The 23,406-nt window shown below is 45.9% G+C and overlaps 1 protein-coding gene across 11 annotated transcripts in view; it reads left to right on the top strand.

Moving 5' to 3' along the window:
- The window catches only part of eps8a (EGFR pathway substrate 8a, signaling adaptor), a 29,236-nt gene extending 9,861 nt beyond the window's left edge, over positions 1-19,375 (top strand). For 3 of the 11 annotated variants that reach the window (XM_076722137.1, XM_076722136.1, XM_076722138.1), the window contains 21 exons: positions 2,049-2,119; positions 4,977-5,044; positions 5,280-5,441; positions 5,916-6,065; positions 7,146-7,228; positions 7,319-7,455; positions 8,035-8,108; positions 8,432-8,558; positions 8,915-9,003; positions 9,088-9,162; positions 9,292-9,440; positions 9,548-9,731; positions 9,823-9,956; positions 10,696-10,807; positions 11,268-11,408; positions 11,541-11,576; positions 12,964-12,987; positions 13,136-13,382; positions 13,485-13,671; positions 13,790-13,922; positions 16,820-19,375. In XM_076722137.1, the coding sequence (XP_076578252.1) occupies positions 2,049-2,119; positions 4,977-5,044; positions 5,280-5,441; positions 5,916-6,065; positions 7,146-7,228; positions 7,319-7,455; positions 8,035-8,108; positions 8,432-8,558; positions 8,915-9,003; positions 9,088-9,162; positions 9,292-9,440; positions 9,548-9,731; positions 9,823-9,956; positions 10,696-10,807; positions 11,268-11,408; positions 11,541-11,576; positions 12,964-12,987; positions 13,136-13,382; positions 13,485-13,671; positions 13,790-13,922; positions 16,820-16,930 (2,494 nt within the window). In that variant the 3' untranslated portion in view covers positions 16,931-19,375. Of the gene's footprint in view, positions 1-2,048; positions 2,120-4,976; positions 5,045-5,279; positions 5,442-5,915; positions 6,066-7,145; positions 7,229-7,318; positions 7,456-8,034; positions 8,109-8,431; positions 8,559-8,914; positions 9,004-9,087; positions 9,163-9,291; positions 9,441-9,547; positions 9,732-9,822; positions 9,957-10,695; positions 10,808-11,267; positions 11,409-11,540; positions 11,577-12,963; positions 12,988-13,135; positions 13,383-13,484; positions 13,672-13,789; positions 14,796-16,819 lie in introns of all 11 variants that reach the window. The other 8 variants (XM_076722144.1, XR_013075841.1, XM_076722146.1 and 5 more) reach the window with 8 other exon arrangements.
- The last annotated feature ends 4,031 nt before the right edge of the window (positions 19,376-23,406 follow it).

Genomic DNA, 23,406 nt, shown 5'->3' with positions numbered 1-23,406 from the left:
GTAGCATGCTAACATTAGCTAATATGCTAACATTTCACACCCAAACTGAGCTCAAGTTCACAATAAGAAACAGTTTTTTAGTTTTTAACTTCACTTTTCATCTACTTTTATTAGTAATTGTCAGTCATTGTTGTGTAATTAAAGTAAAATCTGCTGGATTTGTTAATGACTTTTCAAAATAAGTTTCCTGTTTCAAATTGAGGGACAGGTGGACGGACCTGTGAGTCAGACTGAAGGTGTCTTTGTGTTGGATGTTGAGGATGACTTGCAGGTGTTTCAGGGTCCTGACTGAGACGTTCGTCCGCTGAGTCTCTGAAGTGTTGCTGCTTTGTTGTTTTCTAAGAAAACCTTCAATGAATTTTTAATGCAAAGTGTAACTTCAGACGCGTCACGTTAGCGGCTGCAGGTCTTCGTTTAAAGGCTGAACGGATCCTGGTGCTTCACGCTGAACTCAGGCGCTCGTTCAGTCTCCAAAACAAACCCATCACAGTCAAAGTGTCACATGACGGCGGCGGGCCAGTTTCACGCTCACTTCTACAGGAAGTACACGTTTGGCCGTGAGCGTGGCGTTGATGGAGGACACAAAGCCCTGTCGCCTGTGGTGTGTCTGAGTCTGGACCTGAACACGGTGACCCAGTGAAACCTGAACCCAGACCTCTGTGAGGCCGATTGATCCACTTATTTAATCGGCCGTGCTAATTTCCCAAAGCTAATGTGGCCGCAGGCTGCAGACAACGAGGTCAGTGAGCCAGAGAGGAGAGGGGGACCTGATCCGGGACCTGATCCGGGACCTGATCCAGGACCTGATCCGGGACCTGTCACACAGTTCTGTTTGTCGCTCTGCTGTTGAACAAAGTCGGTCTCCGTGACCCCCTTTGTGTTTTACGTTGGGTTCAGACTTGGTGACGTCAGGCCGCCTCGGGGGAGGGAGGCGTCCTGCGGCGCCAACCAATGGGAGCACAGACGCTCCTCAGTTTTTTCTTGATTTGTTGATAATATTTTGTATCAATAATCAGAATCTGTAGTTAATCAAATCAATACAATGCAGTAAAAAGTGAAGTATTTCCCTCGGAATACTTGTACACATCAGGCCGTCTGTCAGTCATGTGACCCTCGTCTGTTTGAATAAACTTTATTGAACTGTCCCAGCATGACCTCTCAGAGGTCAGCGTGAACAGAACGTCTGACTGATGACCTTTAAAGAATCCTAACGAGCGCTTCCTGTGTTCAGTCAGCTGAGCAGCTCGCCGTCCTTCATCGCTCTGAACTCCTCATCTTAATTATTAACCACGTCATCGACAGAATAAAGCGTGAATGTGTGAAAATATCGAGTTTCAGAAGCTCGTTGAGTTCGGCGACACTCGAGCGGCCGACAGCTGTCGCTTCACACGTCAGCTTAACAGGAAGCGTCATGTCCTCGCACGTTCAGAGACGGACAAGTGACGCTGGTCTGAGGTCAGCAGGGAGACGAGAAGAGACAGAAACATGAAATATAAAACCTGATTATTTCACCAGAGTCCACGTCTCAGAATGAGACACTTAGCGAACAGAAAGACAAGAAAAGAGGAGCGGGACGAAAGCCTGTGCCCCCCCCATGCAGGACATCTGTCTCACCTGCCCCCCCCCCCCACACACACACACACAGGACGTCTGTCTCACCTGTCCCTCCTCAGTCTGGCCTCAGGTGTAAAGCATTAATGTTGTTGCTATGGTTACATGAAGCTGAGTGAGGTGTCCTCATCTCAACTGTCAGCCAATCAGAAACATGAATGACATCACACAGTTTGTGTGATATGAAGGTGTAAAAACAGACCTCAGATCAGTTTTCCTCCCATATATTAACTCTCTCTCTCTCTCTCTCTCTCTCTCTCTCTTTCTGTCTCTTTGTCTCTCTCTTTGTCTCTCTCTTTGTCTCCCTGCCTGTCTGTCTCCCTGCCTGTCTGTCTCTCTCGCTGTCTCCCTGCCTGTCTGTCTCCCTGCCTGTCTGTCTCCTGTCTCTCTCTCTTTGTCTCCCTGCCGGTCTGTCTCCCTGCCTGTCTGTCTCTCAGTGGCCATGGCTCTCAGTCTCCTGAGCCTCCCATCCACAGTAAAGCCAAGTCTCGTGCCAAAGCTCTGTACGGTGAGTTTCTGTGTCCTTGCTGGTTTTCGTGGTTCTCGGCCCTGACAAGTACCTCAAAGTTGTACATGACTACAGTACTGCAGTAAATGTACTTAGTGCCCCGGTCAGAGTCTGTGTGGTCATGTGGTTTTGAAGCAGTGAACAATAGAATAAAAGCACAGTCATAAAGATTTTATTCCGTCTGTTGATGGTTTTTGGATCGTTGTTCGATCTCTTTTATCCTCTTGAACAGGATCAGACGAAATCTATTTCCTTCGCTCGTCTGCCAAACATAAAAAGAAAAGTCAAAGTGAGCCCATCGCCCTGTGTGTGTGTGTGTGTGTGTGTGTGTTAAAGTTATTGAAATAACCTGGCTCTTATTTGTTTTCCCTTAGCTTTGAATTTGTGACGATTAAACCATCAGGACGTCCAGAAACATCAGATTCTATAGAGATTTCAGTGTGTGTGTGTGTGTGTGTGTGTGTGTGTGTGTGTGTGTGTGCGTGCGTGTATGTGTGTGTGTGTAACGGGGTTCGGTCCTCGAGGCTTCATATCGCTGAAGTTTTGTCACATAAATGAACAGGAACAGAAATCTTCTGCAAACCTACCAAAATAAGAGCCACGTTGTTGAAATCCAGGTGTCTCTGAGGTTGGACCACGTGTGTCTTCGTTCAGGCCTTCAGTTAAAAATCAGCTCGTTTGGTTTCTTCTTTGCTTTTCAACTGTTGTTTTTGGTTTTATTAAACTATTGAAAGTTTGAGAGACTTTTAAAGAAGCTCTGAATCCTTCAGAATATTTTAGCTTCATGTCATGAATCAGTGTCCACTGTCGGCCCGATCGTCCCACAGTGGTCCAACCTGTGTGTGTGTCTTTTTGTGTGTCTTCAGCGACCTGAAGTCCTGGTTCTGGTGGATTGCTCCCTCTGGATCAGGAGTCCAGTGTCTCGGGGTTTTGTTCATGAATGAGGGTGAAATGAGGCGTCAGCAGAAAGGTGGTGGTTCTGGACCATCGTGGTTTAGAGGAAGCTGAGCCGGAGGACCAAGCTGTCCATTTACACCCAGTCAGAAAGAGTTTCCTCTGCTGGGTGTCTGGGCTCGGTTTCGGGGAGAGGGTGAGGAGTTCAAAAGTCCAGAGGGAGCTCGGAGTAGAGCTGCTGCTCCTTCGCATCAAAAGGAGCCAGTTGAGGAGGTTCAGGCATCAGATCAGGATCCTTCTGGGTGCTGTGGAGGCTTTCTGAGCATGTCCCGCCGGAGGGAGACCTCTGGGTCGACGCAGAGCTCTGGACAGATTATGTGTGTCATCTGGTTTGGGAACACCTCCTGCAGGAGGAGCTGTTTCTGTGCCGTGACCCCCATAAGGAGCAGAAATGCCAGATGTGTTCGTCGTGGGTCGGCTCAAACCACCACATGAATTATTTTCCTGCTGCAGCGAACACAACCTGAACCTGAACTGTCAACTCTGACCACAGGAGTCCCATCAGTGCAGCCACAAACAGTCTGAAATCTGTCCTGGCTGTGCGAGACGTCCTGCTGGGCGGACGGACGGACAGACAGGCAGGCAGACAGAGAGGCAGACAGACAGACAGGCAGGCAGGCAGACAGACAGACGGACAGACAGACAGACAGACAGGCAGGCAGACAGACAGACAGGCAGGCAGACAGACAGACGGACAGACAGGCAGACAGACAGACAGACAGGCAGACAGACAGATAGGCAGGCAGACAGACAGGCAGACAGACAGATAGGCAGGCAGACAGACAGGCAGACAGACAGACAGACAGACGGACGGACGGACAGACAGGCAGGCAGACAGACAGACAGACGGACAGACAGGCAGGCAGGCAGGCAGACAGGCAGACAGACAGACAGACAGGCAGGCAGACAGACAGGCAGGCAGACAGACAGACGGACAGACAGGCAGGCAGACAGAGAGGCAGGCAGACAGACAGACGGACAGACAGGCAGGCAGGCAGACAGGCAGGCAGACAGACAGAGAGGCAGACAGACAGACAGGCAGGCAGGCAGACAGACAGACGGACAGACAGGCAGGCAGACAGACAGACAGGCAGGCAGGCAGACAGACAGATAGGCAGGCAGACAGACAGACAGACAGGCAGGCAGGCAGGCAGACAGACAGACAGGCAGGCAGGCAGGCAGACAGGCAGGCAGGCAGGCAGACAGACAGACAGACAGACAGACAGGCAGGCAGGCAGGCAGGCAGACAGGCAGGCAGACAGACAGACAGACAGACAGACAGATAGGCAGACAGACAGACAGACAGACAGACAGACAGATAGGCAGGCAGACAGACAGGCAGACAGATAGGCAGACAGACAGATAGGCAGGCAGACAGACAGACAGACAGACAGGCAGGCAGACAGACAGACGGACAGACAGGCAGGCAGGCAGACAGACAGACGGACAGACAGGCAGGCAGACAGACAGACGGACAGGCAGGCAGACAGACAGATAGGCAGACAGACAGACAGACAGGCAGGCAGACAGGCAGACAGACAGACAGACAGACGGACAGACAGACAGGCAGACAGACTGCATGTTTGTCCAGAGGACTGATGTGGTCTCTCATTACTGTCCCACACCTGAACGTCTGCTGATGGTGAAGCCTGAATATCAGACACATCAAGGTTTTACTTCACCTTCAAACAAGTCAAGACTTAAACTTTCCTCCTGCCTCCTACTGGGTCTACATTTAGTCTGCACCTAGACTCTTCAACAGGTGTTAAGTCCATGTAGTTTACATCCAAGCTGGTCTAAGGACCGGGTGTACGTCCAGCTGGTGCAGCCGGCCCCACGAGATGTTTTTCTGAACGATGCTGTTTTATTTAGAGTTTATTAACTGTCCTGTTGTTTCCCTCAGAACAAAGAAAACACTTCACCAAAACCAGCATCAACAGCCTGACGGACACATCGCAGTATCATGTGGAGGTGAGACCAGGACACGTGATCCTGGATCAGAACTCTTTGTAATAACTTAGCTTTCCCAAAGGAAAGTAGATGAATGTTTCGGATTGTTCAGGTAGTTACCCTTCTACACTAGAGGAACCACCAACCACAGAGCTCCCTGACTTTATTCCAGAGTGAGATCCTGATAGGTCAGGACATTTTATTGAGCAGCTGCCATGTTTGGATGTCAAACTGTGTCAATCTGTGTGATGTTTAGCACCTGACCACGTTCCTGCTGGACCGTAAAGACGGGATGATCACAGTGGACGATGGCGTCCGACGTCTTCGCCTGCTGGACGCTAAAGGAAAAGTTTGGACTCAGGAGATGCTCCTGCAGGTGGAGGAGAAAAGTGTCAGCCTCATCGACCAGGAGACGAAGGTGAGAAATGATGAAGATACTGAGCAGCGCTGAGGGTCAGAGGTTGGAGGTGTGTCCGCCCACCTTGACCACATGAGCTCCCGTAGTAAGATGGTCCAGGACTCAGGGTCGTTTAGAGCCACGTTACTCTGGGCAGCCTGGTGAGACACTGAGCTGAAGTGAACTACAGCTGGGTTCAAGTTCACAGCATCCATGAGTTCATGAAAACATTATTCAGTCATAAACTCTGCTGTGAGAAGCCAAAATCTGCCTTCGTTTGTTTCAAAGTGTGAGTTGAAGCCATGTGCTTGTTTTTCCCAGCATGCCGCTGTGTCCGGTGTGTAGTTTGTGTTGTTGGTTATTGAGATTAATGACCGATAGAAACTGTAATATGTTCTGTTTTTTGTTTCAGATACAGGTTATCAATCACTTGTCATCTGTTTTTGCCTCTTTGCTCTTGAACGCACCGTTTTTTTAAACTCTGAACTCCTTCAGAACGAGTTGGAGAACTTCCCCATCGGGACCATCCATCACTGCCAGGCCGTGATGAACGCCTGCAGCTACGACTCCATCTTGGCTCTGGTGTGTAAAGACTCCGGTCAGAGCAAACCTGACCTACACCTGTTCCAGTGTGATGACATCAAGGTAACCTGCCTGTGATTGGTCCTTTTAGTTTGTGCTCAAATGATCTTAACGTTTCAGTTTTAATCCAGGTCAGCAGTTGAACTTCTGCTCTAACTCAGAGCTCAAGGTTGATTAGAATGCAAGGAGCCATAGCAACAGCAGTGATGCTTCACAGTAAGTGAAGTCTTACCTCGTCAAAGACCGCTGGAACCTCCTCAAGCTCCCCTCAGAAACCTCTGCAGCCTTTTCAAGGACCTATGGGCCGTCCTCAGTGACACTGGAAACATTGCTGTGGGTTTCACCTCAACAACTTTTTTAATGAATTTCAAACCTTCACAAGGACCTTTGGAACGTTTTAAGGTCCTCTGTAATTTCCCCACGGGCACGTGGGCCCTCCACGTGAGACCTTACACCTCCTTAAGGACCTCTGGAATCTCTTCAAGACCTCGTCAAGCTTCACAAGAAGGTCCAAAACCTTGTACAGGATGTGCGCAATCTTTTCTGGGACTCTGGTAAACCCCCTCAAGGACCTGTTCAGCCGCATAGGGACCACTATAATCTCATCAAGAACTTGTGCCTGTTCAAGGACTTCCAGACCTCCTTAAAGGCCTCTGCAACCCTCTCTTTCACCTTTGGAACCTCCACTGCACAGCTTCTTCAAGGACCTCTGGAAGTCCTCATGGACTTCAGGAAACTGAATAAAAACTCAATATTTTGACCAACGACAGCAAAATAAATGACATTTCAATATGATTTGATCAAGTGTGAAAATTGATTAATTATTTATGATGGATGTTACAGAATTCAAAGAAAACTTTAAACGTCATCAGCTGGACACAAAGTCAGACGGACAATCAAGCAACATATAGAATAATAAAGCTTTGAAAAGATGAATATTAAGATATAATGTAAATATTAGTGGACCAGAGATCGAGCCCTGTGCTGCACCATTACTGAGTTAACACAGTGAAAAAAGATTTACAGAAACCTGTTTGAAAGAGACGAAACCAGAAATGTTTACTGTCTGAGAAGGTGTTTTTAGTGTGTTTTCATTTGTTTGTACAAACTGTGTTAAATTCATGTGTCTGTTGATCTTTTCAGGCCAGTCTGATCCATGCAGACATAGAAAGTGCCATGATCGATGCCAAAGGAGGTAAAGTGAAGAAGAGACCAGAGACGCTCAAGTAAGAACCAACCACCAAACACACTCCGAGGTTAAAGTTTAATGCTGACAGCTGATTGGCCGATCTGTCCGTCCATTCATCTGTCTGCAGGATGATCTTGAAGAGTGATGGGATCATCCCCCCTCCCCCTGCTGCTCCCGCCCCTGAACCACCGGCATCATCCAATCAGGTGGACGTGAAGAGTCGCGCGGCCGCCTGGTCAGCCTGGACCAATGAGCAGCAAGACTGTGAGTGATGTCACACCGCAGGAGGATTATCTGATCCTGGAAACCATTAAAAAATGGATGTTAAAGAATAATGAATACATCTCTCAGCAAAGCCTTAAATTTAGTTTAGTTATTAGTTAATTATTAACTTGATGTCGTTGATGTCGTCTGTTTTGCTACATTTGATCTTGTGATCACTGATCAGTCAGCACCTCTTAAACTCTGCCATTAACATGCTAAACGTCACACTTACTTCATGCAAAGTATAATAATGCTAACATGCTAAATGTGTCGATACTAAACAGGTGTGACGTTAATGCTCAACCTTCATTAAGTGATAGAAAAAATCTGGAAATATTTACTTCTTGGTTCATTCTGTATCGACGTAAATTAAAAACGGATGTTTCATTGATTGAATCGATGATGAAAGTAATCGTGGGGCGCAGCAGTTCTTTGGTGTGTAGTCAATGTTAGTGGCTTCGCTGCAGACATTGAATCTTCTTCTGACCTCGTTAAATTCTGTTTGATTGTGTTTGATTAACCTGCAGATCTGATTGGTTGTCATTGGCGGTTACTGATTGGCTGTTTTCCTGTCAGCAGATGAGAAGCAGATGCAGTTGTCGGAGGAGGACGGAGCGGTGGAGATGACCGCGGCCAGAGTGGACCGAGACGTGGTGAGTCCACGAACTGATCCGAGAGCAGCTGGTCGTCCTGCTGCCGCTGTCCGAGTTTAAATCTGAGGTCGTTTGGGTTCACGGGACAATACATACAGATTTAAGCTGATTGAAGACTGTAGTTTGTTTGAAATGTAATCAGAGTTCGGCTTTGAGGGAAAATCTGCTTACATAAAGGAAAGATGGCTGAGATATCAGAGTCGTAGGAAAGCTGACCTCAGGTCTGTTAGTTTAGGTTTAATCATTAAATGAAAGTCACAGTAAAGACAAACCTGAAGGTGAAACCTGCACATGTTCTCTGAAACAAGCTTTTATTTTGGCAGCAAATCCTGAACCACATCCTGGATGACATCGAGTTCTTCGTGACCAAACTTCAGAAGGCCTCAGAGGCCTTTAACGAGCTGTCCAAGAGGAAGAAGGCCAAGAAGGGCAAAAAGAAAGGTCCAGGAGGTGAGACGGGACACTGGTCTGACGTCAAACACCAGTTAGTTTTAATGGTGGACGAGAATTTGAAGGTCATTTTTGATTAACTGAAAGGCAACATCAGACTCAAAGTGAGTAAGTAAAGAAATCACAGATGAAAGTCAGATTTCTGAATGTGCCTGTACGACTTTAACCAGCTGCTGGTGCGTTTCATCAGTCAGTGAAATTTTAAGAAAAAAAAAAAAAACTGCTGAAGTCGTTTCTCATTGTTTAATAATGCGTTGAATCATTTCACAAGCTTCTGTCCCAAACGTTTTCCCCTGAATTCACTTCATGCTGAAATGTTTGTATCTGAGGTGGATTGTCTGGTTTGTGTCCACCAGAGGGCGTCCTGACGCTGCGCTCCAAACCCCCCAGTGAGGACGAGTTTGTCGACTGTCTGCAGAAGTTCAAACATGCCTTCAACCAGCTGGTAGGAGCTTCTTCTCCGTGTGATCCCACAAATAAAGCCTTTCATTCTGAGTGTGTGTTCAGAGAAACTGTGTTTGATGTGCAGGGGAAGCTGAAGGATCACATCCAGAACCCCAGCGCCGTGGACCTGCTCCACTTCCTGTTCACGCCGCTCAGGATGGTCAGTCGGAACCTTTTTATCCTCCAAACAGCCTCATGTTTGTGTTTTAACTGCTGGAATCTTCACATGCTTTTGGCCAAAACTGAGACTAAAAGACCCTCCACCTGTCCTCCACCTGTCCCCCTCCAGGTGATCCAGGCGTCGGGCAGTGTGGATCTGGCTCGGAGCGTCGTGGTTCCTCTGCTGACCAGAGAGGCCATTGACTTCCTGCACGCCTCAGGAACAGCCGAGGAGAGACACCTGTGGGTCACTCTGGGAGACGGGTGGACCAAATGCAGGTGAGGTCGAGGCGGGGTCTGACACTGAGGAGCTCTGTGCCGTGTCAGTAGAATGTGTGAATAAACGTTTGACCTGGTTACCAGCGTCATGTGACCCGTGTCCGCAGGCTGGAGTGGCCGAAGGATCATTACTTTCCTCTGTGCGTGCTGAGGTTTCGTGATGGCTGGGAGCCTCCGGCGCTCCCGTCGGCGACGCCGTCCAGGGAGCAGGAGCTGACTCAGCTGGCCGAGAGTCTCGCCAACGCTGAGGTCCAGAGACACGACGAGCTGAGGATGAGACTGGCTCAGGAGGTTTCTATCTGTACTGTCACACATCACACCCCCCTGAATGACCACGGCACGCCTCATGTGTTTGACCTACTTCCTGTTTGTGTTTGTGCAGCAGATGGCGGTGCAGACGTTCCCTCCTGCAGACGGGTACGCCTTCTCCAACACCTCCTACAAACGCATGCACATCCTGGATCAGGAGGCGGCCATGGCTGCTTTTAAACAGGCCGTCAGCCGCCACGTGGACCGGTAACGCTGAGGTCACATGACGCCCTGGAGAACTGATCCCTGATCTGCCCACTATCTATGGAGGACGAAGTGTGACTTATTCATCAAGAAGTACATGAATACATGAAGGCTGAAATGAGGAACACACTGAGCAGTAAATAAATAGAATTAATCAGGAGATCAATTAAAACTATTTGTACTTTAGATTTACATTTATTTCAGAGATACAGAAAAAAGTGATTCCTTGAAATGTAGAAATAAATTAAACCCGTTTGAGTTTTTGTTGGCAGTTTCTTGTTTCTGCTTTTATTGATAAAACACATTTTGTGTAGATTTCCTCATGTGTTCATTACTTAATTGATGCATAAGACGTACGAATCGTCCCCCTTCAGTTCCTCTTTCTCACTCGTCAATCGTCTCTTTGTTCTGCTGATTTCATTAAACTTCAAACTGACTTTAGCCGTTTCTTCCTCTCGTCGATCTTCTGTTTTCTCGTTCACCTCCAAAAACTCAAACTCAGACTTTAAATCTTGTTCTTCTCTGAGCTGGGACGCTTCTCCACGGCGGCACAGTCAATGACATCCAGTGACGTTAATGTTTCATAGCTCTGATCCATTACTGAAAATGTTTCTGTTTGTTTTCATTCATTTGTGAAAATGTAAAAACGTTGATTGAATTGTTTAATGTTGAAAAGACTCTTTTATGTGAACTTTGTAATTAGTTGTAGTTAGTGATGTTGTGATTGGTTGATGTGTTTCAGAAGTTTTGATGCTGACAGCAGAGGCCAATCAAAACTCTTTGCCAAATCCAAATATGACTTTGTGGCAAGAAACAACACGGAGCTTTCTGTCCTCAAAGACGAGGTTGTCGAGGTAAACGTTGTTTTTTCTTTGTCTTTGTAATTATCAATAATTAGTTTCATCCATTAACTTAATACATCAGTCTGAAATATATTTATATATCTATATATTTCGTATTTTATAAATATCCCAAAATTTTTTTTTACTGCTATCTTAACCAAACTCCATTCAATTTTCTGAACATTTAAGAAAAACTTTGTGTTTTCCTGATTTTATCTCTCACAATGTGATCTGGTGCCAGGTATTAATTATTATTTGTCGTGGAGAATAAAAATCAATTTATTTCATTTTATTTGGTTTCCTCGCTCAAAAAGATCAAAATCTGTTTTTAGAATATGTTTGTAGTTTTATAATACAAACACCTGCGCAGGTAAACTTTTTAAACCACACGACTTAAATCCTGCAAACCTGTTCAGAATCACAGCTGGTGAAATATGAATGAGTTGTCTTAACCCTGATGCTCGTCGGTCAGGTTCTGGATGACAGGAAGCAGTGGTGGAAGGTTCGTAATGGCTGCGGGGCGTCCGGCTATGTGCCAAACAACATCCTGGAGATCACCAAAGCCGTGGACATCACCGGCAGAGGAGAGCCCATCTACAGCCACACCATACAGGTAGGACACCTGTGGGGTTTGGGTGATTGTTCGTCTCCACCATCATTGGCTGTTTCATCATAAATCACTTAATGACTTTCATTATGTCGCTGTCTCACCTCCGTTCCTGTGTTTTATTTTTAACACTCAAAGCTTATGATGCCAAAGAAGGAGTTTGAGTTGTTCAAGGTAGGAGGAGCGACGACGAGTGTTTTTAGGTTTCTTCAAACTCAAACTGTAGTCGCTTTGCTGTGGACGTTAAAGGAACAGTCTCACATTTTGGGAAAAAGATTCTTTTGCTGATTTGTTGGTCAACAAATAGCTTCAATGCTAACTGCTGTTAAAACCATGTCTTACTTTTAAATGTCCACCTCTACACCTGCTCAATAAACAACCACATGAACAGTAACTCAAACAGGCCTGGAGTTGTTGAAAGGTGGATATTTGCTCTCTTTTGATGCAGCTAGGCTAGCAGTTTCCCTCTGTTTCCAGTTGTTGTGCTAAGCTAGACATGTAAAACATGTCCTGATATAACAACTACCATAATATATGTTTGTAACTACCAACAATGTCAGATATGCTCCCTGTATGTAGCTACCGTAACAGCAACTAGCTACACTACTACAGTTAGTAGTTTACCTCTGCTTCGTCTTTGTTTAAAGCTAGGCTAACCCTGTCCTGGGAAAACATTATCAATCGATCAGATATATTAGCAACAAACAGGTAGTTATGTTAAATGTGTGTTTTGCTATTCATCAGTGAGCTAGAAAAGCTTAGCATGATGTTGGGTATGCTATCTGTTTGTAGAGAACCACCTCTGTTGATTATGCTAACTGTGTCTCCCCTGCTGACAGTCTTTGTGCTCAGCTAGGCTGAACGGTATAACCTCAGTTAGCTACAAACAGCCACCATAAAATCAGACATGGTAGCTGTTAATAGCTACAATCACCTAGCTACTAACACTCAGCTGAATGTTGGATATGCTTTTGTTCTGTAGCCACATTAATGTCACATAATAGTGATTATACAGAATGTTTTGTTGCTAGCAGTTTCCCCCTGCCTGCAGTCTTTGGGCTAAGCTAGGCTATATCACCAGTTGGCTAAAAACAGCTAGCATAACAACAGCTATACTGTAACTATCATCAATGAACTACTAACGTTTAGCATAATGTTGGTTGACTTTTTGGCACCGTAAATGTAACTTCTGTACTGATAGACCCCCTAACATAACGTTGATTATGCTAGTTGGGTTGTAGCTATACTGGCTAGCAGTCTCCCTCTGCTTCCAGGGCTTTTGCTAAGCTAGGCTAAGCATGTCCTGAACCACATATCTGGTTGTTGGTAAGATGGCTAACAGGACTATTTTTAAATGTCAGACTGTTCCTTTAAGTAGTTTTCTAAGGTTTCAACGTGTTGGTTGGTTAAATAATGAATCCTCAGTTTTAGACAATAATCTCAGTCGGTTTATTGTGTTTCCTGCAGTGAGTTTGAAGTTTGAAATTCTGTGAATAAAACGTCTTGTTTCATCGTTTCATTACCGCCATGTTTTATTTTCTGTTTCATTTCACGTTTCCAGCAATTACTGGGAGAGTTAAACGAGGTAAACGACAAACAGACGACACAACCGTAGACACTGAACTTCACAGGGTTTAATGCAGTCTGTGTGTGTGTGTGTGTGTGTGTGTGTGTGTGTAGATTGTAAATCAGACGTGACCTCAGTGTCAAATCTAAAAACTGTCCCCCGTCAGAAGCAGACCTCCAGGACAGACTTCATCCCCAGTAAACCGGTCGTGACTCCAATGCCTCCGGCTCCCTCGCCGCCCCCTCCGGCCCCCGCCAGGCTCCCCACGCCGCCGCTGCCTCCTCCAGTTACCGAGCCCGCCAGGCCGGCCGCCTGCACCGACACGGTCAGCCGCCAGAACAGCACCACGTCCAGCGACAACGGCAGCGTCGCCATGAGGGACCACAGCAACCAGAAGGCTGCACCCGCCAACCGTGAGTCCAGTTTGAAGGCCTTCAGTGAAAAGAGTCAAACACCCCCCCCCCCCCAGAGATTGAGCTCTCATGTTTCCGGGCTGCTCCTCATCCCCCCTGCAGGCAGGAAATCCAACATGGAGGAGGTTCAGGACGAGCTGATGCACAGGCTGACTTTGGGTCGCAGCGCTCAGAAGAGGTTTCAGGTTCCTTCTCGCAGCAGCAGCGGCCTGCCGTCCGTCAGCATCACCTACGACTCGTCACCTGACGACGTCAAAACGTGGTTAGAGGCCAAAGGCTTCAGTCCAGTGTGAGTCTCAACAGTCTCTGTCTGCAGGGAAGCCTTTAGATTTACTTTGAAAACGTCTGTTCAACATCCAAGACATTCTTTTGTGTCAGACCTGACTGTATCCATTTCCTCGGTGCAGCACCATCACCAGCCTCGGCGTTCTGACCGGAGCTCAGCTGTTTTCTCTCAACAAGGAGGAGCTGAAGACGGTTTGTCCCGACGATGGAGCTCGAGTCTTCAGCCAGGTCACCGTCCAGAAGGCGGCGCTGGAGGTGGGTGTCAAAGGTCAAGTATGATGTGACCAAAACAGCCTAAAATTCAATCTACTGCTGACGTGAGTTTTCTCTGCAACAAGTTTTTCTTGTCACCATTGAGAAGGAGCTTTATTCTGAAAGGCTTTTGAGGGGAAGAGAGAGAATTTCAACGTCCGCCATACAAAAATGTCATCATCAGCAAAAACAAGCACTGTTTGAACTCTGGGTAAATAAAGGCCCCGGCCACTATTTGAGGAACTACAGTATAACTTCAGTGCCAATCACATTAAATTTGTTAATGTTTATGGGATAATAATGTCGTATATCTTCAACATGCTGGATAATGAATAATGTAAACTGAGAAAACTTAGATTACATAAGATAAGATAAGACTTTATTGATCCCGCACCGGGGAAATTAAGTCGTATTAAGTATTAAAAAAGCAGAAACAGTGGCACAGAAGTGTCAAGATAAAGTATTCAGGACACAGAATAGAAAAACAGCTACATATATGTGCTTTATGAACGGATCACAGGGACTTCCTGTTTACATTGGTCATTGCCTTTGATTGGACAGAGCTGCAGATGTTCCCACATCATTAAGTCTTTACTAGCTGAGACACTTGTTGGCGTTTTAATGGTACAAACTGAAAAAACTAGTTTGTAGTTCCTGAATTTAGGAAGGACCTCAGACTGAAGGCTTTCTGAAGAGCTGCTCCCGATCACTAGTGATTGTTCTGGTCCCCGTCAGCAGCACTGTGCTCGTCTTCTCTGTCTTTATGATTTCTATCCTCCACCTGTGGCAAGGTCTGGTGTTTGGTGTCTGTTTCCACCTGCAGGTTTTCTTCTGACCCTCCTTTGATCTTCTGAATCTGTTACCACATTCATTAAGGTATCGTGTTCACAAACGGACGTTCACGGCTTCATTCTGTTGGCCAGATTTAAAGGAACAATGAAACCTGTGGTGGCGTCAAAGAGAGGACAGACGGCTCTGTAGACGGTCCTGAAGTCCCGGTCCTGAATCTGACCACTTGACTGACTCATTTGGAATGACTTGACCTCCTCCTACGTGACGTTGGTGTTGGTTTTCTTGACTCGTTTGTTGGTCTTGACTTTGGACTTCAGACTTGTAAAAGAACGTCTTTGTCCCACCTCTGCATTAATATCTGACTGTCTCCTGTTTTGGACATCTGTCATAAAAACCTTTCATGTGACTTCCTTTCTGGCCGTCAGAACGAAGTTAGACGTTTCACTGTAGCAGCATTTTAAGGTAGCGCTAGCATTCGCCCTCTTGTTGTGGCTGTACAGTCCTCCTTAAACTCCCTGAATGAACCAGCTCCAGAACGCCCCGCTTCTGTTGCCCTCTGACCCCGACCCCATCCCATAGAGACCAGGATGTAGATCTTTTCTTGGCTGGAATCAGATCTGAAGAGACAAACCTGTGTTCTGTATGCTAGCTTAGCTTTGATTAGCAATTAGCTAATTGTTGATCCAACATGGCTGCAGCAGATCACACTCGATCAAGATAGATGTTATTTAAAGGGAACGTCCATTTTTTACAACCTGGTTCTTGTTGTTGGAGTTTTTCCTTCTCGACATTGGAAAATAATCTGGAGTAAGTCCACTTACTGTCTTTATCATATCAGACTTTGTTAGTTTTTCAAACTGTTGTTACGATGACAACCACAGAAACCCAGGTTGTACAAAACCCCCAAAGACTTCATCTCACGAAGATTTAGTTTCCAGTCCGACCTGTAGGTTTGTAGTTGATCGATTTCACCGCAGAGATTCCTACAAACAAACAGTTCACGTCTCATTTGGCTTCACATCAGCAGGTGAACCGACAGCCTTGTTGTTAAAAATCTTCAGAACGAGGCTCTTCAGCAAAGCGCTGATGTTAAACTGTCGTTGATGCTGAAGTCAGCTTTGAGTTATTGTCTTAAACCCTACGTGGAAATCATCTGCTGATGGTTACATCACTGCTCACTGTGAAGCATCGACCGCTGTGCTGGTAAGTAGACGCTTGTGCTTCATGATAAAAGTCATGTGGGGATCTCTGGTTCAGCGTTCAAAGCTCCGACAATCTGAGCTGGTTGCACAAAGATGATGATTGACAGCCTAAACTGACCAATCAAAGAGAAGCAAAGAACAGTTCCAACACTAACAGAACAGATGAGAAAAATAATTTTTCTCTGAACATTAAAGCGTGTCAACACCCAAAGCAGACTTTTTCTTTCATTTCTATCTTTATGTCAGAGACCAAAAATAAAAGTGGAAATTCAGTGTAGATTTGTAGAAATGTTGCGGTCGTGAGTGAAAGAAAGAGAATAACGACCAACAGTTATTTATTTAGTTATAGATAATTATTGATTTCTGTATCTTTTATTCATTAATTGGAATCTTTCTTTATTTTATTTGTGTTTATTTTTTGATGAGTCATCCTTTGTCCTCCATACATTTCCTGCTTGTATTAGCTCATATTTATCAGTTGTGATTCAGCAGGGAAAGCGATCTTTGTGCGACCAGTCTTAGAAAGTACTCCATTACCCAGCATGCCCCCTGACCGGACCAGCTGACTCAGATTGTAGATGTTTTCATGCACATGCTCTTCACAGCTCGCGGCAGGGCGCCGAAGGCTTGGCGAGGTCGGTTCAGGCGGCCGGCTGAGTTTACATGGAGAGCCGAACCATCTAAAGACAGCCGGCTGCGACCGACGGAAGATTTTTACCAGCCGATAAAATCTTCTGATTCCAGGACGAAAGTAGTTTGGTGGCAGAGACGCTCAGTCGCTTCAGAAGCAGAAAGAAATGAAGATTTCCATTTTGAATGAGTTTCACAGACTAACCAGCTGTTTCTCTCTGTTTCCTCCCTCTGCCTTCACCTCCCTGGACTCCCTGCTCCTCCTCGTCTGTGCAGAGGAGTTCAGGCTCTGAGCTCCAGGAGATCATGAGGAGGCGGCAGGAGAAACTGGCAGCCAGCACCTGTGATTCAGGGGTGGAGTCTTTTGACGAAGGCAGCACCCACTGAGCTCCTCCTCCTCCTCCTCCTCCTCCTCCTCCTCCTCCTCCTCCTCCTCCTTCGCTTTCACTTCTGGTTTTTCATGCTGCAGCCTGCTGTTTTCTCGCGCTCTCGATCCTCAGGCGGCGGCGGACCACGCCGAGTTTGTGGAGATCATGCGGCGCAGGCAGGAACTCCTCAGCTCGTCCCCGTAGGAAAACATAAAGAACGGGCAGCCGACAGACTGTTGGACCGTGAAGTGTGTGGACACGAGAGACGCCGACACTCAGAGGACTTTGGAGGACTTCCTGTTCCCTGCAGAGTTTAGATGGTGAAATGAAAAGCTGCTCAGAAGCTGATTCTCCAAAGCGACGCCTCTCAGTATTAATGTTAGAGCGGCTGCTAGCTCGTTGCGCCGCCATGTTGGAGTCACAGAGCGAAACACAAGTTTTTCCGAAGGACGAAAGCTGGACAGCAAAATGTCCTGATGTGTCCAAAACTCTGAGAGACGTGTGGATGAAAACAGTTCAGTCAAAATTCAATGCAAAGGCGTCACGTCGCACTTCCTTAAAGTTATCAGTTGTGTTTCAGCTTAATGTCAAAAAAATCCCCAAAAATTCTGGATGAAGAGAAAAGATTTAAGTATGAAGATAAAAACAATGGAAAATTAGATTTAGCTGATAATATTTAACGAGGAGGAGACGTTAACATCGTGTGTCCAGAAGACGAAGCACATGTTGAACTCTGTGACTTCAAACGGAATCGACGCTCGACGTCTGGGCAGAAAACAAAGACGTGAACGTCGACTCTTATCGATCCGTTGATCAATAACTGTACATGTCAGATTCTTTGGCCAACACGATGTTATTCATAGTCTGTAATCGTTTATGGTTAAAAAGTCTGAAGAACTTCTTGTGATTAATGATAGAACTGATCAAAACCTTTATGATAACGTGTCATTGATGAGCATAATCGTGTGATTAGAGGTTTCAGATGTTTTTTGATGAAATGTTTGAGGTGGGAACGAGTGAAGAATCAAACCTGAAACTGATCCAGAAACACGCTGAAGAGTTTTTCAACGGCTCTTTGCTGATTAATCGTTTGTCTGTGCAGATGTTGAAGAGGTCAAAGGTTGTCCAAACACTGACATGAATGTATTCTGCTGACTCAGCAACGCTCCACTTTAAACACAGTGACTCTTCAGGCTCCGCCCACAGCACCAGGTACTTCCTGTTTGGAAAAAAAAAAAAAAGTCTGGGAGCCGCTTCACGGTTTATTACCTGAAAGTTGTTCTGGCCAGAGGCAGACCTGATCCAGGTCCTGATCCGGGTCCTGATCCAGGACCATCGCGGTCCTGGATCAGGACCTGGTGAGCTGCATCGTTCTGTCCGTCCGTCTCTCGACTCGATGACTGAATGTATATTAAACAAAACGCCTCAGTCAGTTCACCAAAGGGACGAAATACTGAAACTAAACTCTGAAATTCTCCGATATTTGCACCGATGGCAGAGGAGCAGGTGTGCCCTCTGCTGCTGCCCAGGTGAACTCCACCCTTCCTCCACCCTTCACCTGTCCTCTCCGTCAGTTCCGTATAATGAATGTTTTCGCAGCACTTCTCGTCACGTCGCACCAGGCTGATCTCTGATCAGCTGCTAGCTGCTAAATGATCCACAGCTCCAAACCTCAGACCAAAGCAAATCACTTGACTAAATATCAGAATAAATACTACAAATTATTCCAAACTCAGAGTACACAGATGTGTAGTACAGCTCAGTGGATGTATGCAGTATTAACAGTAAACTGAGGCGTTCAGGTGCAGTGGGAATCAGCAGCAGTGGTCTGAAAGACTCTTTTGGAATGAACAGAGTATTAAATTTACTCATTAAAATAAAGTAATTGTACCCTTCAGTTATTTATTTTTGGATTTTGTCACCTGACCTTCATTCCTTTGAACCGCCTCGCCTCCGTTTCAACACGGCAACGAAATCTAACCAAAAAACATCAGCCAGCAAAAAAAGATTTCTACGGCACAAATGAGTGAAACCAGGCCAGTTTTAAGACTTCAGGTCGTCCAGCAGCTGGAGAAACATTATGTACACAGTAAATCTTCAGTACGTACGTGTATCCTTCATATGAGATGTACAAACGTCAGCGAGTACGTTCTTCACTCACTGTGACACTGATGATTGTATTGGTTGTGTTTTTGGTTTCTGGGTCGACTGTAATGGAAGTAAACGGTGAAAATGAGTGAAAATGTCTGAACTGTAGTAAAACACTGATTCGACTAACGAGTAGTAGTTTGTGGATAATCGCTGCTGAGTGAAGTTTCCGTGTTAGCGAACTGTCCTCGTACTCACACAGTTCTAGAAGCCAATCAGAAAGAAGCACTAGAGAGAATTCACTATGTGTATAGTTTTCATGGTGCCTTTTCCACATAAATCTGCTCATTCTGCAATAAAAGCTTTATAAAAATCATTTCACGTCGTCTCCGTTGGTTACGGTCCGATCTGAGGTGAGAGTTTGATGACGACAGACTCGTTTCACGTCCGGTTCACAAACCTGAAGATGCCGATTAGTGAGATTGACTTTTTCTGATTCTTTGATAAGTTGGTTATTAACAGAAACTTCAAATATTAATTCACAAACTTCTTGAATGGCACACAGCTAGCTGTAGCTAGCAGCTAGCTCAGCAGCTGAGTGTAAGTGAAGAGTTGTGAGAAAATTTAACCTAAAATTTCTGACACATGGTTTTCATCATTTTAATGCAGAAAGTTTTGACTCGCGACCTTCAGGGACGTTACGTTAGAAGTGTCGCATTAGGAGCCGCTGTCGGATGTGATTTAGTCAGTAGTTTGTTATCATTACGATGTTAATCACAAAAGATTTAAATTAGGCCAAACACCTAATGTAAAACTTCTTTATACGACAAATAACCACTGGAGGGCGCTACACTTAATTTTAGTATTATTACAGATTCAGGGTTTAATACAAAATAATACATGAAGCATGAAAAAACAGTGTTTTTTGTTTTTGCAAAATGTTCTGATTGTAAAATAAATGCAAAACTTCAACATAACTGATTTAGGGACACTTCAAATGTATGTGTGTATAAATTATTACAATACTGTGATATCTTAGTAAAGGTGGAAAAAAAAAACGTTAACTTAAAAGTAGCTGAAACAAGTCCGATTTTTCCACGCAGAAAACGGACAGTGGTTGTTTTTACGTGTCGTACAGAAAGTGAAACAGGACAAACGGAACTGCAACATTTTGTTTTATTCCAACACGCACACACACATTAAAACTCCGTGACGAGGATCCGAGTTCACGATCGTCCCTCAAATTTTAAGTGACACAATGCACAAGAAATGGCACCAATGACGAACAAGTTTGACGACGCACACGAAGCAAAAACTGTAAAGAGTGAACAGTGCTGAGCTTTCTCTCCGTCCGCACGAGGGAACGGCTGCACGCTGCGGGCGGCGAGCGCCGTCGACGATGCAAAAGACTAAATCTAACCAATGACAAATGACGTTGGAAGTGGAAGAAGAGGCCAATTCAGAGGGCGGGCTGTGGTTCAACGGGTTGGTCAGTCAGTGAAGGCTCCTTAAGGCAAATCTCCATCCATGCTTTAACACCAATTCAACAAAAAAACAGGGTTCTTTTTCTTGTGCCGTCGAGATGTTCTGCTGTTTGTTTTAGATACTGATGATGAAGCGGATCTTCTTCTGCAGAGAATGGATGCCTGAAGCACAGGAGGTTGGGTGTGTTTGCAGCCTGCAAGACAAGGAAAAGGGAGGAAACGAGTGAAGTGGACGTGGTTTTACATGATTACAGCAGTTCATTGTCAGTCATCATCTGTTTATTCAGCAGCTTCCATTTCATTTTTAATGGACTCCTGTCTGCTCACAGCTTCGTTCTACTCGTTCATTACCTGTTTATTTACTGGTTATATGTGATCAATACGCTCATTATGCTTGATCGATCGGGGAGTGTTGCCACGTTTTCTTGTCAGTAAAGTTTGTGTTTCAGTGTTTCTAACAGGAAGTGAAGGAAAAGGCGTCTGACTCACGTCTGGAGGCGCCTCCGTCATTATGTCTTGCTGGCGTTCTCGTAGATGACGTCGGAGGTGATGGACTGCTGCTTCTTCTTCTGCCACATCAGCAGGACGCACTGATGGATGAACACGTACTGCTCCTGCAGAGAACACAACACCGGCCGGTCAGGGCGCCACAGACTTCCTGTTTCACACGTACACTTCACTGACACGTGCATGGCTAACATCAACACTTTGCTGATGTTAGCATGAGCTACTGCTAGTGCACACTGTCCAATGACAGTTTAATAAAGTGAGTTATAGAAAACTGGACGGACACGACGTTTCGTGTGCACGAAGCTTCTAGAATCACCTGGTTCATTGATAATGAGAAACAAGAGAACAGTGTGTGTGTGTGTGTGTGTGTGCGTGTGCGTGCGTGCGTCTCTCACCATCCTCACTGACGTATTTGTCAGCCACAAACCTGAACACTGAACACTAAACGTCCAGTCTGAACCTGAACCTGAACCTCGTTCTAACATGAACCTTTAAAATCACATGTAAAGCCTCAAAGTCTCAAACTGTCCTCACAGAGAGAGAAAAAGTCTTCTGTTCCCATGAGGACAGTGTGTCCCCACAATGTCACTGCGTGAACAGAGAGTGTGTCCAAAATGCCAGTAAAAAACACACTCACACACCGTCTGTTTGAACACTTCTGTCACCATGCAGTGTGGGGACACGGTCAGCAGGGCTCTACCTGTGTGATGTCACCACAGGGGATTTCCCACACAGGTGACACCAGGAAGAACAGAAACAACAGCAAACTTCCCACTGTGTGTGTGTGTGTGTGTGTGTGTGTGTGTGTGTGTGTGTGTTGGGGGGCAGAGGAACTGGGTCCAGGTCTTCTGTAATGGAGGAGTCCCCACAGAGCTGGCACTGCTCTACATGATCGAGGTAAACACACACTCTGCTCATGTGTAGACCGTTTATTTCCTGCTGGTTTCTGATTGGCTGTCGTGTCCAGTGTCCAACACTATTAGACAGATGAAGTCATGTCCATTATGTCGTCCATTTGGCTCCGGCTGTGGTCCGATAATGACAGCGGAGGTTTTCTGTCTGTTTCTGTGTCTGTGGTTCAGCGCTGGAGTCGGCCGGACGGGGACGTTCATCGCTCTGGACCGTCTGATGCAGCACATCAGAGAACACGAGGTCGCCGACATCCTGGCATGGTGTCGGAGATGCGTTCACGCTGATTTCTCCATACATCACAGGCTCGTCTGTGAATGGCCAGTAGTGATCACACTTCACCTGGAAACAGGTGAACAAGTTCACGTCACCAAAATATGAACCAATTCAAACATTTCTTCTTCTACTGTGTCTCCTCACTCATGTCAAAGCAGGATTTTACTGTTGGAGGTGGTTGAGGTGGAGCTTGTCCTGAACTGTTTTTTAAATTATTCTATCTAGTACAAGTACCTCATATTTGTATTGAAGTGCAGTACTTGTACTCGCAGTACTTGTACTCACCCTCCGCCGTTCGTTGCACTGTGTGAGCATCACGATGATGGGAGACTTCTGCTGCAGAACCATCTTCCAGAAATCATTGCGGGTTTCAGGCAGCGGCCCCTGAGTGGCGATGTACTCTTTACCGTGTTTGTAGCCCTGCAGAGCGCGCACACACACACACAGGACTCACATCTCTTATTGAAGTAAAACTAGTAGTACTGCAGTGTAGAAATACTCTGACCCTTCAGTGACACTCTCGGGTATGTAGTTGGCGTTGATGTAGTCTGAACCTTCGTCGTTGTGCATCGAGATCAGAACAAACATAACCAGGAGGCCGAGTGCTGCTACTGAAATCAATGGGGATCTCACCTGGACCCACCTGAGACACGACAGCCAATCAGAAACCAGCAGGAAATAAACGGTCTACACATGAGCAGAGTGTGTGTTTACCTCGATCATGTAGAGCAGTGCCAGCTCTGTGGGGACTCCTCCATTACAGAAGACCTGGACCCAGTTCCTCTGCCCCCCAACACACACACACACACACACACACACACACACACACACACACAGTGGGAAGTTTGCTGTTGTTTCTGTTCTTCCTGGTGTCACCTGTGTGGGAAATCCCCTGTGGTGACATCACACAGGTAGAGCCCTGCTGACCGTGTCCCCACACTGCATGGTGACAGAAGTGTTCAAACAGACGGTGTGTGAGTGTGTTTTTTACTGGCATTTTGGACACACTCTCTGTTCACGCAGTGACATTGTGGGGACACACTGTCCTCATGGGAACAGAAGACTTTTTCTCTCTCTGTGAGGACAGTTTGAGACTTTGAGGCTTTACATGTGATTTTAAAGGTTCATGTTAGAACGAGGTTCAGGTTCAGGTTCAGACTGGACGTTTAGTGTTCAGTGTTCAGGTTTGTGGCTGACAAATACGTCAGTGAGGATGGTGAGACACACA

This window comes from Chaetodon auriga, chromosome 22, assembly GCF_051107435.1.
Source record: "Chaetodon auriga isolate fChaAug3 chromosome 22, fChaAug3.hap1, whole genome shotgun sequence".
Taxonomy (NCBI): Eukaryota; Metazoa; Chordata; class Actinopteri; order Chaetodontiformes; family Chaetodontidae; genus Chaetodon; species Chaetodon auriga.
Note: the sequence above shows the minus strand (reverse complement) of the source record. Positions and strands in the feature narration are given on the sequence as shown.